The 14789-nt window shown below is 46.3% G+C and overlaps 1 protein-coding gene across 5 annotated transcripts in view; it reads right to left on the bottom strand.

The window, feature by feature from the left end:
* SEPTIN6 (septin 6) overlaps positions 1–13742 on the bottom strand; it is a 52284-nt gene extending 38542 nt beyond the window's left edge. For 4 of the 5 annotated variants that reach the window (XM_060270390.1, XM_060270389.1, XM_035113796.2 and 1 more), the window contains exon 1: positions 13316–13742. In XM_060270390.1, coding sequence (XP_060126373.1) covers positions 13316–13345 — 30 coding nt within the window. In that variant the 5' untranslated portion in view covers positions 13346–13742. The remainder of the gene's footprint in view (positions 1–13315) is intronic. The other variant, XM_035113797.2, reaches the window with a different exon arrangement.
* Positions 13743–14789: the final 1047 nt, after the last annotated feature.

The raw sequence follows: 14789 nt of genomic DNA, 5'->3' as shown, positions 1-14789 counted from the left end.
CTCACCAGGGCAAGACGGCTTGAGCACTGAAAACCAATCCTGGCCCAACTGCTCTGGCTGCCAACCCCTTTCTGGGTCCAGTTCAAAAACACCCTTCTAGGCTGCATCAATGCAGTAGTGCTGGAGATGCATCACAGAACAACAAAGTGGAATGACATGCAGACAGTCCAGTATAACCACTAATGGGCTATTACTACATCAAAGGCATGTTGCGGAATCTACCCACAAACAAACCACCAATCCGGAGGGGCCCTTTATGTCTCAGATGCTGCATACATGTGCTTCTCCATCTGCCCCACTGTGTGCATTTCAATTGCTTCTCTCTTGCCAACATCATCACCAAGTATGGTATCATTACACATTCCAAAACGCCCTGCCACACAGTCATATATTTGGTAGAGGAATGCACTTCTGCTCATGCAAAGGTTCTCCTCCCAAGGCCTTACAAAGCTACTTGTCCCAAGCTGCAATCCTTCAAAAAGTATGTCTTTATATAAAGTAAATAGCTGTAGAACAGAATCAGAAGACCAAACTATAAAGTTTTTTTTGGGGGGGGGTTAAAAAACAAACAGAACTGAAAAAAGGAATGAGAAGAATCAGTCAGGTGTAGTAATTATATCAATCTTCCCATTTATTGGGTGAGGAAAAGAGAAAGCAAGAAAAACAGCAACATGAAGGGAGTCACATCAATTACATTTTTCAATAGTGGGTCAAATGAGCATTTCAGAAATGTTTATGCTGTAAACCATTTGTTGCAAAAGAGTAAGCAGGTGTCTAGTTCTCCTGTTCCAGCTCCTCTCTGTATCCACAAAACATAAAAGCAATGCAGGTGCAACACTTTAAAAAAAAAGTCTGGCTGAACCATCTATCAAGAGGACATTCTTTTCACTACAGTCATTTGCCGTCATTTCATCTACTGTACACTGAACTTGCTACATTGAACTTTCTGTAAGTTTTCAAAATCACAGGTGACTTTAGAAGTACTGAACTGCACAGCATACCTGCTGCAAGATGAAGCAGCAAACTGTCACACCTTGGGGGTGGCACAGAGGTAACTAAGGTGGAGGGTCTCCTTTGGAAGCAAGCACACCCACCCTCTAATCCCTTACCATTATTGCTCCTTGCATGCAGAACAGGATGCTTAGCATCTTAAACAACTGAAAAAAATAGGTAAAATGAGTCCATGTTGCTTCCGTTCCTTTCCAGGAGGTGCATTGCAAGATGCACTTACTGGAAAATACATCCAATTACAGTAGTCCAATTATAGATGCTCCTGCTGAGGAAGCTAATAACCTCATTGTGTTTTCGATCTTTAGAGCAGCACCAACAACCTGGGCTTTGCCCTTGCCACACCATGCAGAAATGCAGCATCTTCAAGAGTCACTTGTTTAAAGAACAAAGAGATGTGTCATTGGGTTTAAGTAGTGATGATTTATGGTGACCAATAAATGCTACCATGTATATGGTAACCAACATCTGGCCAGCAGAGCTTCCCTAAATCAGCTGTTTCCCCAAACTTGGGTCTTCAGCTGTTTTCAACTACAGCTCCCATCATCCATGGCTAGCAGGACCAGTGGTCAAGGATGATGTGAATTGCAGTCCAAAACAGCTAGAGACTCAAGTTTGGGAAACTCTGCCCTAGAGATTTGTGGGAGCAGAACAAGGCAGCTCCCCCATCAACACTATGTTCTTCTTGCTATGCAAGCTGCAGCTTTCAGTTGAGAACCAGACATTCAGGATGCCATGCGTCACTCTGACCTCCTCTTGGCTCTACCTCTAGAACTAGAGGAGGAACATAGGAAGAGACCTGCTGGATCACACCAAAAGCCCATTCTAGGACAGCATCCTGTTTCCATTGGTGGCCAGCCAGCTGCTTCCTGAAAGCCCACAAAAGCCTGAAGGCAACCCCCAACCCCTGCTGTCTGCCCCCAACATCCTCAAACAGGCTCTCAGGGGTGAGACTTCCTGGTGGAACTAAGCTGCTGTTATCTCTCTTTTCAAATAGGCTTGCACTGATGGGGACTCTTCCAAAAACAGAGCACTGCAAATTCCAGGAATGAAACAGCCTAGATGTTACAAGATGGGTAGCTGCAAGAGCCTTGGGAAATTAGCAAATGCAAAGCTCCCCTCCCATGGGCACGTATTCTGCTCTTGGTTCAGAATGTGGTCAGTCTTCAAATACATTTCTTGACTGCCTCTTGATCTAGAGAAAAGGGAAATGCCATCCTTGTTGGAATATGCATGTCATTTTGCTTTGCTGCTATTGCACACATTGCAAACTTGCAGAAGGAGGAGGAGCTCTGAATACATTATATCTAGTTTCAAAATGCACTGAGCTCTTTGGCCAACCTGAATTCACAGTTTCTGGCTGCTTTTTGATAACCCTCTTGACTAGAAACAACAGTAACGACAAACTATCTGGATATTTTAACATTTGCATTTTCTTCACTGAATCAATCCGGAAGAGAAGGATAAAACGATACCAGCCACTACTTTGTTATTACAGGGAGAATTCGGCAGAAATTCACATGGATGGGGGAAAGCACTTCCTTCCAGCTCTTGCAAGGAGGAGCTGGAGTTCACAAGGACAGGGAAGCATGCAGAGGCTAGGATGGCACAGAGTCCCCAGAGACCATAGTAAAAGGGCATGACTGTAAACCATTGCACAGCTGGGTGGGGTTCTTCCTGATTGGGCAGGAGACTGTTTTTCAGCCACTCTTGCTCTGGTGACTTTGCATGTCACAATTCCATCATGTCAGAAGCAAGCAGCAGTTTCAATCGCTAACAGGCAGGACAAGCATAACATTACCCCTTCTCATAAATAATAGCTGCAGCCCTACCTTGGCCCATTTCTCTTGCCAACCTTAATTCAGTGGGACAGCAATAAGCTTCGCAGGTATAAGGTCCCAGGTTCAATCCTCTGCATCTCTAAGTTGTTGGTGTTGGCATCTGTCTGTTTTGAGAAGCAACGGAGTACACCTCCTCTAACACCCCCCATACACCCCACCCTAAGTAGGGCAGGAGAAAAACTCCCATCTGGACACCTGGACAGCAGCTGCCAATTAGTATTTACTGAGCTAGATAGACCAATAGGAACAAAGGAAGCAGCCTTATGCTGAGGTTGATCACTGGTCCACATAGCTCTCTGGGGTTTCAGACAATGTTCTCTTCCAGCCCCACCTGAAGATGCCAGGGTCTGAACATGGGACCAAATGCACACAATGCAAATGGCTTCTACTGAGTGATGGTTCTTCTCCAATGGTTTGATTTGGCTTAAGACAGCTTCCTAAATTGTTTCCCCCACCGTGCAAACTCTGTAGGGTCCAGACCACATAAAAAAGCCTAATGCTTTTTAAATTGTGTATTAAAGGGCCAGGTCCCCAATTTCCCATAATCTGAAATTAAACTTTTGATTGTAGAGGGAACTATTTCCTTTATGCACTCACACATCCCAGGTGTGTGTGTGGTTTTTTTGGGAAAGATCCATCAGGTTTGTTGCAGGATAAGGGCCATAATTCTGCAAAAGGTAGCAATATCAACCTTTCCCCCCTACTTTGTACTGCAAGAAAATTACCTTATAATGTCACAAATAGGAAATGTGTTAAGAAATTAATGCACTGCAGTTAAACTAGTATTTCTGCACAGCTCAGTAAATAATGCGTTAAGGTCAAGCAGAAGTCATCTCCCCCAAAACTGAAAAGAAGAGGAAGGAATGGGGGGTACCTGAGGCCTTCCAGATGTTGTTGGACTCCAACTCCAATCACCCGCAGCCACAATGGCAGATGGTCAGGAATGATGTGATTCATAGTCCAACAATATCATGCAGAGAGCAGCTAAGTTCCCCTCCATTAGCCTAGGCCAGGCATGGTAAACTTGGCCCTCCAGCTGTTTTGGGACTACAATTCCCATCATCCCTGACCACTGGTCCTGTTAGTTAAGGATGATGGGAGTTGTAGTCCCAAAACAGCTGGAGGGCCAAGTTTGGCCATGCCTGATGTATGGCATTTCAGTGGCAATAATAATGTGTGCCTCAATTCTTACCTTGACTAGTTTATGTTTCATGTGGTGGAAGCACCACTAACCCAAGCCCAAGACAGCCAGCGTCCATCAGGAAATTACTGAACCTGACCGAACATAGCAAAACAACCAAATTCCCACTGATGTTATATCCCTAGACATCCTTAAAGCCTTTGATTGTTTAGAATGGAAATACCTCCTAGCAGTAATTACCAACTTCCTACAAATTCTTAAACAAATTTATTCCCAATCTTTAGCAAAATGTAGGATCAATGGTATGGACTCTAATACCATAGCAATACAAAGAGGTACTAAACAAGGGTGCCCACTATCTCCCTTCCTATTCATCCTGGCCCTGGAACCCCTAGCGATCCAAATCTGGACAGCCCCACAAACACACTAAATATTACCACCCCAATCCCCTCTCCTCTTTCTTCTTCCCCCACCTTATTCTGTATAACGTCTCACATCCAAAGTAAAAAAGGACTCTACAACTTGAAAAAAGACAATGCACATTTTTGTGAACCAATAAAATCTTTAATAAAAATATATTTTAAAAAAATGACAGCCAGTGTGAGTCATGCACTAAAATGAAGACATTCGCCGTTTGTGGTAAATTCATTTCTTGCTTGTCAAAAAGCCACACACATTAAGACAACCCACTAACTCTCATTTGCCTGGAAGCATCAGCCAAGCCTTGTTACCATCCATGGCAGGTTGACAATGCATGTTAAATAGACCTATGCACGCTCAACACAGAAAACGCAGTTATGATTTTAAACATTCAGGTTTCTTTAGAAAGGCCTTCCTTATATATCTGCTCAGAAGACTGCCAAGAAACACGAGGGTCACAACCCTGCTCATTTTGCCGACTGGAAACCAGAACAGCCTTCCTCACCTCTCCCATCAGTATTTTCTACCAGACACTCTTCATTGTGTTAGGGAAAGAGGAGACCTCAGGGGTGTAACAATGACAATAAATTAAGATCCAGTTTAGTTTAGGGAAAATGCAAGTAAGAGGAGACAAGACACAGGTGTGTAAAATTATCCATGGTGGAATGAAAGTGGATTAAGAGAACAGTTTATCTCCCTCTCTCATAATACTGGAACTAGGGGCCACTAAACTGAATGCTAGAATATTCAAGCCAGACAAAAGAAGGTACTTAGTCACACAGTGCAGAGTTAAACTCTTGAATTCACTCCCAGAAGTAGTGATTGCCACCAAGTTGGATGCCTTTGAAAAAGGATTACGGGTAGATGAATTCAGGGAGGATAAGACTGTCAGGGGTGACTGTCCCTGATGGCTATGTTCTATCTCCACTGTCAGAGGTACCCTGTTTCCCCCTTTTTAATACATAGTCATAAAGTAAGCCATGGCAGGGTTTTTAAGCATTTGAGAAATATAAGACATACCCCCCAAATAAGCCATACTTCCGCGCCATGGAAACCAACCCCCACAGGCACCTCCACTCACAGAGTCACTCCATGCGGCCAAGAGCTCTGCTTAACAGCTGATCGCGCTCCCGCCTTGCTGGCTGCATCCCCGTGCTCCGCTTGCCACCATCGCTGGGCTCACTGCTTCTTCCTTGCCTGGCCCAGCCAAGGAGCTTGGAGCACCCTGCAGCGGCGGGGGGAGCGCCTGAGCCAGTGGCCTCCGCCTGGCCTGGCCAAGGACGCCTGCTGCCCCGCCGCCCGGAACCGGTGGCTGCTGCAGTGCTGAGCACTCAAGAGAGCACAGCAGCGCCCTGAGCCAGCGCCCTGAGCCGTAAAAACCGTACCAGTAATTAAAAAAAATAAGACATCCCACCGAAAGTAAGCCACCCTGTGTTTTTTTGAGGAAAAAAAGTTATAAGACGGTGTCTTAAAAAGGGGGAAACACGGTAATGTGTCTCTGAATGCCAGCTGCTTGGAATTTCAGGTGGGGAGAGTGGTGTTGGATTCAGGTTCTGCTTTAAGGCTTCCCCTAAGTCATCTGCCCAGCCAATGTGAGGACAGGAAGCAAGACTGGATGGATCATTGGCCTGATCCAGCAGGTTCTTCTTAGGTTCTTTTTAAAAAAATATTTTTTATTAATTTTCCAAATAAACAAACAATTACATTTCATCTTAAATTCCCCCTTACCAAACCCTTGCTCAGGCACAACCGGTGCTATTTCTCCACAAGACAACTGTGTACTGTACATACACGCTATATGGTGGATTGCATCAGATGCTACCCACTCCCAAACCTTCTTCATGTTCAGTTGCACTGCACCAAGGTCCCCGCATTCATTTCCCACATCTTGAAACATTCAGCTTCTTAAGTACTTCTTCCTCAGTGCTCAAGTGCAGGCCGATCTCAGCGGGAGACGTAGCCCCTGTACAGAGGGATCTACAAAAGATGAATTCTGTCTGAATGCATCACAGAAAGGCAGTGGAAGTGAATGCCTAAATATTATTGTTGTTGTTGTTATTATTATTAAATTTTGTATACCACTATTCATCCGTAGATCTCAGGGTGGTTCACAACTACAAGACGATAAACACAAAATCTATATACTGTATATAAAAATGTAAACTGGCCATGTGGGTGTGTCTCCACTTCTCTCCAAAACCGCTTGACCGATTGCGTTCAAATTTTGACACAACGTCCCAAGCGAATATGCGAGTGACCATATACAGTTCGCGTACACAGATGTCACACCTGGGCCACGTAAAACTAAAAAAAAACCAAAAAACAACAACCCGTTTTCCAGAACTCACAACTCAGACAAAAGTGCATGCTGGGAAATAGAAGCCAGAAGCTCCATCTCCATGGCCAAGCCAAGATCGTGATATCACCAACCGAAATGCTATAACCACCACAAAGGCCATTACTTCACAAAGGCCGGCGCCGGGATCCTGCCCCTAGCCCCCCATGTCCAACTGTCACAGACAGACCACGCCACATTGACACCGCAAACACCGCGCCGAAAAGCGGACCACGCCCCACCATTCCCTTCCCCCCCCAATGCCGAATACCTGATATATAGGCCAGGATATGCTGACACCAACACCAGGGAACTCACAGGGATGAGCCGAGGGGTGGGCGGAGGGGGGGAGTGCAAGGAGGGGGTGGGGCTGCTCACAGGGATGTGCCGGGGAATGGGGAGAGGAGGGGATGCGCTGCCTCATGGATTGGGACAGGATGGGCGCACTCATAGGGATGAACCGGGGGGTGGGGGGGGAAGGGACAAAATATCTCAAACAAAATGAAGGGGGCCTCTGAAGGTGAGGGGAGTCTGAAGGGAGACTTTGAGGGTTCATTTAACAGACTGAGGCACAGCAACGCATGGCCGGGCCAGCTAGTGCATAATAAAAACAGCTAGACTGGTGTGGCAGCCTAAAGGATCTTCACTGGCCCCAGTACATTTCTGAATACAGTTCAAAGTGTTGGTGCTGACCTTTAAAGCCCTAAATGGCCTCAGCCCAGTATAGCTCAAGGAGCGTATCCACCCCCATCACTCAGCCCAGACATTTGAGGTCCTCCTCTGAGGGTCTTCTGTGATTCCCTCACTGCGAGAAGTGAAGTTTCAGGGAAACAGGCGGAGGGCCTCCTTGGTAGTGGTGCCCTCCCTGTGAAACCCCTCCCTTCAGACCTCAAGGAGATAAAGAACTACACAACTTTTAGAAGACATCTGAAGGCAGCCCTGTATTGGGAGGTTTTTAACGCTTGATGTTTATAAAAATTATATCATGGAGGGTATAAATCATAAAAGAAGTATCATCATCATCATAATTAACAACAAAAACAAACCAATAAACCCCTTCCTACACCCACTCTAGAGGCAAGGAGCACCACACCCACCACTGGGACACATGGAAGGGGAGGGGTAGACCTGTCAGTGCCAAGAATACTGAGGTAGATAGACCAATGATCTGACTTGGGATAAGGTAGTTTCCTATGGTCCTGTGTCCACACTAGGCTCCAGTCTCTTCTATCCTTAGGCAGAGTGACACCATAGCTTCCAAGTTATCCCTTTTTTTAAGGGAAATTCCCTTATGCTGAATAGGCTTCCTCGCGAGAAAAGAGAAAACTTGGCAGCTATGAGTGACACACAAGCACCCTAGAGTACAAGTGAGCAACATCCACAAATAATTCACGTCTTGCTGTAAGAAAACAGGTTATCCCTACCTCAATAATCTTCCTTCAGTTATGTTTTGGAGCATCTGTGTTGGATTTAGAACAGGGGCAGGGAACATGTGGCCCTCCAGATTTCAACTGCCTTGGGCAGCAGATCCAGCACCCAAAGATGCATCGCCTGCTGCCACCGCCATGGTAATAGCAATAGCTGTGGTGTGCTCTTTGGAGGCTGGATCTGCCACCACCTTGGCATTCCCCACCCCCACTCCTGAATACTGTCTGTATACAGTAGTGGTCTCTTGGCAAAGAGAAGGCATTGCTGGTTTCCTCCCACCCCCAGGGAAGTAATTGTGGGAGCTGCCCTCTGGGGGTCTCTTGGGCTCTGCACCCACCCGGCCTGATTCAGAGTGGGTCCCTTTCCCCTCCATGGCAGCCTCTGATCCCCACTTCAGCTGTTGGGTAAGGTTGATTTGCTTCCTCCCCTTGTTCCTGATGTAGAACTTCACTCACCCCTTCTTCCCTGGCCAAGAGGAGGCACCATCTTGTGGTTTGCCTCAGGTGTCTAAATGTCTTGAGCCAGCCCTTTGCAACGTCAAGTAGCAGAAGGGTGACTGCATCTTGCGTTTGTTATGGCTGTGGACAGAACGGCTTCAGTTCGTGGGGATTGCTGCTTTTCCCTAGGCTAGCAGCTAGATTAATTTTAAAGAAGCTGCAGTTTTCTTTTAAAATTCAAACTGGCTGAGCAGATAAATTGCTGTTGTTTTTATTTTATTTTTTTAAAAGATGAACTTAAAATCAAATATTAGTTGGTGGTGCTTTGGAAATCAGGCAACCTGGGTAAGAAGCTGCCTTAAACATAAGAAGATAAGAAGACTCCTGCTGGGTCAGGCAAATGGCCCATTTAATCCAGCAACCTCTTCTGACTGAGGCCACCCATATGCCAAGCATTAGCCATGTGGATTGGCAGTAGCATGTTCTGCAGTCCCAAGAAGAGCTCTCACTGTGGTCTTCCACTTAAGTGCCTTTACAGGGAGCATTTCACACACACACACACACACACACACACTACGTCACAACAATTTTCTCTGGCTATCAGTCTGTTTTCAGTCTCTTTGCTGGTTCTGACCTACAAAGCATTGCACAGCCTGGAACAGGTTGTCTGAAACAGTGCATTTTCTCATACAAGCATTTCCAGATCCTTGGGAAAGGCCTTTCTTCCTGTCCTGCCAACACCAGATGCACATTTGAAGGGAAGGTCCACAGCTCAGTGGCAGAGCATCTGTTTAGCTTGAAGAAGGTCTCAGGTTCAATCCCTGACATCTCCAGGTAGGGCTGGGAATGTCCCTGGTCTGAAATCCTGGAAAACCATCTACCAGTCAGAGTAGACAATCTGGAGCTCTCTGGAACAATGTTCTGACCTGATGTAAGGCAACTTCCTTGTAAGAGGGCATTTTCATAGCTGCTCCCAAGTGCAAGAACTCATTGCCAAGGGGTGTCTGGCTAGCCTACTGCTAATTACCTAAACTGACATATTGTATGGTTGTTTTTATTAACTTTATTGCTGTCTCACCTGCCTTATTCTTACACTGTTTTCACCTGGAATCTTATTGCCACTTATTATTTTATTTTGCATTTTTATTATTGCCTTGGGGAGAATTTGGTGGAAAGACAGGACAAAATTTTAACAAATAAATAAAATAAGGTACAAGTGGAACAACCAGGGCACACCTTGGAAGGTGGCGGGCTCTCTTTCCTAGGTTTTTAAACAGAGGTATCTGTCACAGATGCTTTAGTTGAGATTCTTGCATTGCAGGGGGTAGGACTAGATAATCCTCACAGTCCCTTCCAGCTCTACCACTCTATGATTCCTATTAGTCTACCATGGAAGACTCAACATGCAGCTCACTAGTTGTCTAGTGCTGCCTTTTAGTTGCTGGAAACCACCCAAACAACAACATTACTGGCCCCAACAACATCCAACATACCATCTCAGGACTATCTAATTGCTCATCTTTTAACATTGTGTATGCCATCAAATGCCAACAGTGCCCTTCAGCTTTCTATATTGGACAAACAAGCCAAACCCTACGCCAAAGGATAAATGGACATAAATCTGACACCAGGAACCACAAGACAGAGAAACCAGTAGGAGAACACTTCAATCTCCCAGGACATTCTGTACAAGATCTCAAAGTAGCTATCTTATTCCAAAAGAATTTCAGAAATAGACTGGAAAGAGAAGTTGCTGAACTGCAACTTATTACCAAGGTTAAAACCATGGAGAGACCAGGTCTGAATAAAGACATTGGATTCTTATCTCATTATACATGATAAAAGCTATATTTAGGCATCTCACCCCTTGCTTTAACAGTCATCAACAGCTATCAGTGAGTCAATCACCCACTCCCACCACAAGGAGGGAGTAATACCCCTCCCCACTCTCTCACTATATATAAGCATCTGGTGACTACTGTTTCAGTGTACCTGAAGAAGTGTGCATGCACATGAAAGCTCATACCAATGACAAACATAGTTAGTCTCTAAGGTGCTGTTGGAAGGATTTTTTTAAATTTTGCTTTGACTACCTCACAGGGTTATTGAGAAGGTAAAACAGAGGGGCAGGAGAACCACCCATGTCACTACTTTGAGCTCTTTGAGAAGAATGATAGGGCAGAAATGTTGTTGTTGTTGTTGCTGCTGTTGTTGTTGATAAAGAATCTGGTTGCCCACTATGAAGACAGGATACTGGACTAGACAGATGGGCCATTGACCTGATCCAGCAGCTTCCTGTGATGTTCACCAGGTTGGCTGGCACTGACTGCCAGCTGTAGCCCAAAACAACTGGGAGCCACCAGGTTGGCAATTGGCAAAGCATAGTGTAGCATATTTATTTTTAACTTTTTATCACACTGGCATTCCAAACCTCAGTCAAGATGTTTATTAGGGCAGCATAAATGAGGTCATCACATTTTGTCTTTGGAGCTCTTTTGAGGGGGAATAGATTACAAGCGACCTGCAAAGGCCTCACAGTGAGCTTCATGGATCCGAGCATGGATCTGGACCCAACTCTCACCATGCCAAGCCAAATATATGATGCTCTGTGATATGCACTTGGAACGAATTGTGGATACCACCCAACTGAACAAACTGAAATATTGCACTCTGAAGGTCAGATTCATGAACTGTATGGCTATACAGTATGTAGTTGTCTAATACAAGCTAGTTGTCCATCTAGCCCCAAACTGCTTGCTCTGACTGGCAGCAGTCCTCTAGAAACTCAACTAGGGATCTTTCCATTCACTTACTCCCCATTATTTGTTTTAACTAGAGATGCCAGAGATTGAATCTGGGACCTTCCGCATACAAGACAAATGTTAGCTAACTGAGTTATGGTCCCTTCTCATTAAATATTTGAAACTGGAGAAACTGGATTCATTCCAGCCCTAGAACATCATACAGTACAACACATTCTTTTAACACACAAAGATGATCCATTTAAAATGGGGTGTGGAACATCTAGCCGTCTAGCTATTGTTGGACTACAACTCCAATAATCCCCAGCCAAGGTGGCCAATGGTGAGGGATGATGGGAGATGTAGTCCAGTATCTGGAGGGACAGAGGATCCCCATCCCCAATTGCTGTACTACACCGCATGCTCCTTCTTGTAACATCCTGGCATGTTAGAAATCCCAGGAGCTCCTGTGGTCCTTTCCCTAGTTAAAATGAACAGGGAATTGCAAACAAATTAAACCCATCTACAAGCCAAAAGATGTTCAATTGATTTGGTTTGCAAAGGGCTCCATCTCCTGCCTCAGGAGTGCCTCTGTGGTCCCTTTCATCGCAGCAGAGACAAAAGGGCAGGTAAGCTCTGGATATTATAGAGCTGGTGCCGAGAGAAAAATCTCCCACCCTTCCAATTAAAAAATAAAATAAAAATTCTTTGTCATTTTGGGAGATGCCAGGCATTGTGATGTGACCAATGTACCCAAAAGAAAAAAGCCAATATATAGGAATCTAAATGGAGCCAAAGAGAGAAACGAACACTTTATGGAAAATGAGCACAATGAAAATTAAGCTGCTTGAAGATGAAACAATTTACAATCAAACCCAAAGCACTTTATTTATGGAGGTGCCTGCTGTGGCCCCTGGCAGTTGCAACCCCACAGCCTGCAAAAAAAATATATCATAAATATAAATAACCCCTCATCTGCAAAATGCACACACCACAGCTCCAGTTTAGTGTATTCCAGAAATGAAGAAGGCTCCACAACTGAGCAACCCAAACCTAGTTAAAATCTGCCCCCAACTATCCCACGCTAATAGAAGAAGAGGTCACACCCACCACATCATCCAACCCAAATCTCCCCAGTTTCATCAGGCCAAGCCTTTAAGACAGTCATCTGCAAAGCACTGCTTCCTCCTTCATCCTATGCAACACGCTACCCAATAAATCCGGCCCATCACGGCCAGTCAGATCACACACAATCAAGCAAACCCTCTTTTGTTTAATACAAAGGCTCTCCCTCAACCCCCCCCCCCAAAAAAACCTCATCACCTTTAGCCAGTAAAATCCTCTTGTCCTCCTGTCTTCCCACCCGCCCCCGCACACACGCATAAAAAATCCAGCCTCCAAAAAAAGACAAAAAGCAGCAGCAGCAGTCCACAGCCTCCCCGCATTCGCCATCACCCGAACCTATAACGGGAAAGTCACCGCCAAGCGCATCACCCCAGCGGCTTCGCTTATATCACCAGCCCGCTCCGCATCCCTCTGCGCCCACAGTTACAGCGATTTGTAATAAGAAGGCCGAGATTTAAGAATTCACATCTCTGATAATTTAGAAAAGACCAGCACCTCTCCCACTGTGTTAACGCCCAGTTCTTAATTCGGAACCATGGGCATATCGCGGGCTGGGGAGTGTATATGCAGCCCGCGCCCGCTTTCCTGAAGTGGCCATCCGGGTATCCACCCAGCATTCATTCATTAGCCAAGCTGCCTCTTTCCTCTCTGGCCCGTTTCCTTCTCACTCGTCTGCATCACCACCTAGCCGCGGCTTCCCTCGCCAAAGAGCTGGAGTTCCAGCGGCAGCTTCGCAGGGAAGGCATGTAGCCAGTTAGCCGGCCGGCCAGCCATGCTCAGGGAGGCCCACCCCAGTCCGGAGCGTGGTGCGCCCTCCACGCCAGTCGCCGCGCACTCACCACCTGGCGCGCTATCTCGGTGGCCGCCATGGCCCCTTCGCCGTCGCCTCCACAGAAGCCGAGCCCGCTGCAAACTCTACCTCAGTCCAGGAGACGCTGTTACACTGACTGAGCGAGTGGAGGAAGGACCCGGCTACTGCGGCATGGGGGGGGGGAGAGAGAAATGGGGCGTGGACACGACCGAATCCTCTGCCACTCGTTTGGAGCTAGAAAGTCGGCTAGGGCGCAGAGAAGAAGGGCGCTGGCGGGATCCTTCCCTTCTTAAGCAGTCAGCTCCTCCCGCGCGCTTCGAGGAGTCTCCACAGGCGGCTCCACAGCATTCCTCCCCCCGCCGCCTCCCCCGGGCGAAATGGTGCAGTCTGAGACGCGCGCAAGTCTAGGGTCCGCGCGGCTATGATGTGACTGTGCGCTTGCCTGGGTTGCTCTGAATGAGACCGGGGAGGAAGGAAGCCAAATAAAGGGGAGGGAGGGACGGCGACCGCGAACTAGAGCGGAGGAGGAGGAGGAGGGCACTCCAGCTTTACTACTAGTGGTGCCCTCAGGGCAGGACTTCAGGGTCCCCACGCAACAGAATTACGGTAGCAGGAGAGACCTCCAAGTGCAGCAGTGCTGGCTGACCTCAGTTGGAAATAAGTGAAGCATGGCACCTTAGCATCTAAAGAGCTAAAACTACCTAACTTTTAAAAAAAATTCCTTCAGTAACACCTTAAAGACCAACTAAGTTTTTATTTTGGTATGAGCTTTCATGTGCATGCACACTTCTTCAGATACAGTTGTGCATGCACACAAAAGCTCATACCAAAATAAAAACTTAGTTGGTCTTTAAGGTGCTACTGAAGGAATTTTTTTATTTTGCTTCGACTCAGACCAACACGGCTACCTACCTGTACCTAACTTAAGTCTAGCATCACCTCTAAGGCTCTAACTGCACCGTTGCTTACTAAGCTGGCCCTGCAATCCCCTTGAGCCAAGCCAACTTCCTTCTCTCCTGCTGGATCAGGTCTGGGCAACCCTTTTCTCTCAGAGGGCCACATTCCTTTCTAGGGAACCTCTCTCAGGGGCCACATGCTAATGTGGGCAGGGCCAGAAGCAAAAGTGGGTGGAACAAGAAATGATAATTTACTCACACACCTCTCTTTGTCCTCTGCCCAGGGCAGACAGGATAAATCACAGAATCAAGAGAGTTGGAAGGGACCACAAGGGTCATCAAATACAACACCCTGCAATGCAGGAATCTTGTGGCCTATGTGAGCCCAACAACCCCACAAGTTCCAATTTCTACTTTTTGTTAAATATGTATTTTTATTTGGGGTGGGCATCTGCCCCCCCCAGCTACGTCCCTGTACACAGCCAAAGGAAACTGGAAGCAGCATCAACATCTAAGAATCTTGTGGCATCTAAAAGCCTAACAGGTTTTATTACAGAATGTTTAGTCCATTTCAACAGATGCATGAAATGTAAGTCTCAGTTGGCA

The sequence above is a fragment of the Zootoca vivipara genome, chromosome Z (assembly GCF_963506605.1).
Source record: "Zootoca vivipara chromosome Z, rZooViv1.1, whole genome shotgun sequence".
NCBI lineage: Eukaryota > Metazoa > Chordata > Lepidosauria > Squamata > Lacertidae > Zootoca > Zootoca vivipara.
The sequence above is the reverse complement of the archived record's forward strand: the minus strand, read 5'-3'. Positions and strand labels throughout refer to the sequence as shown.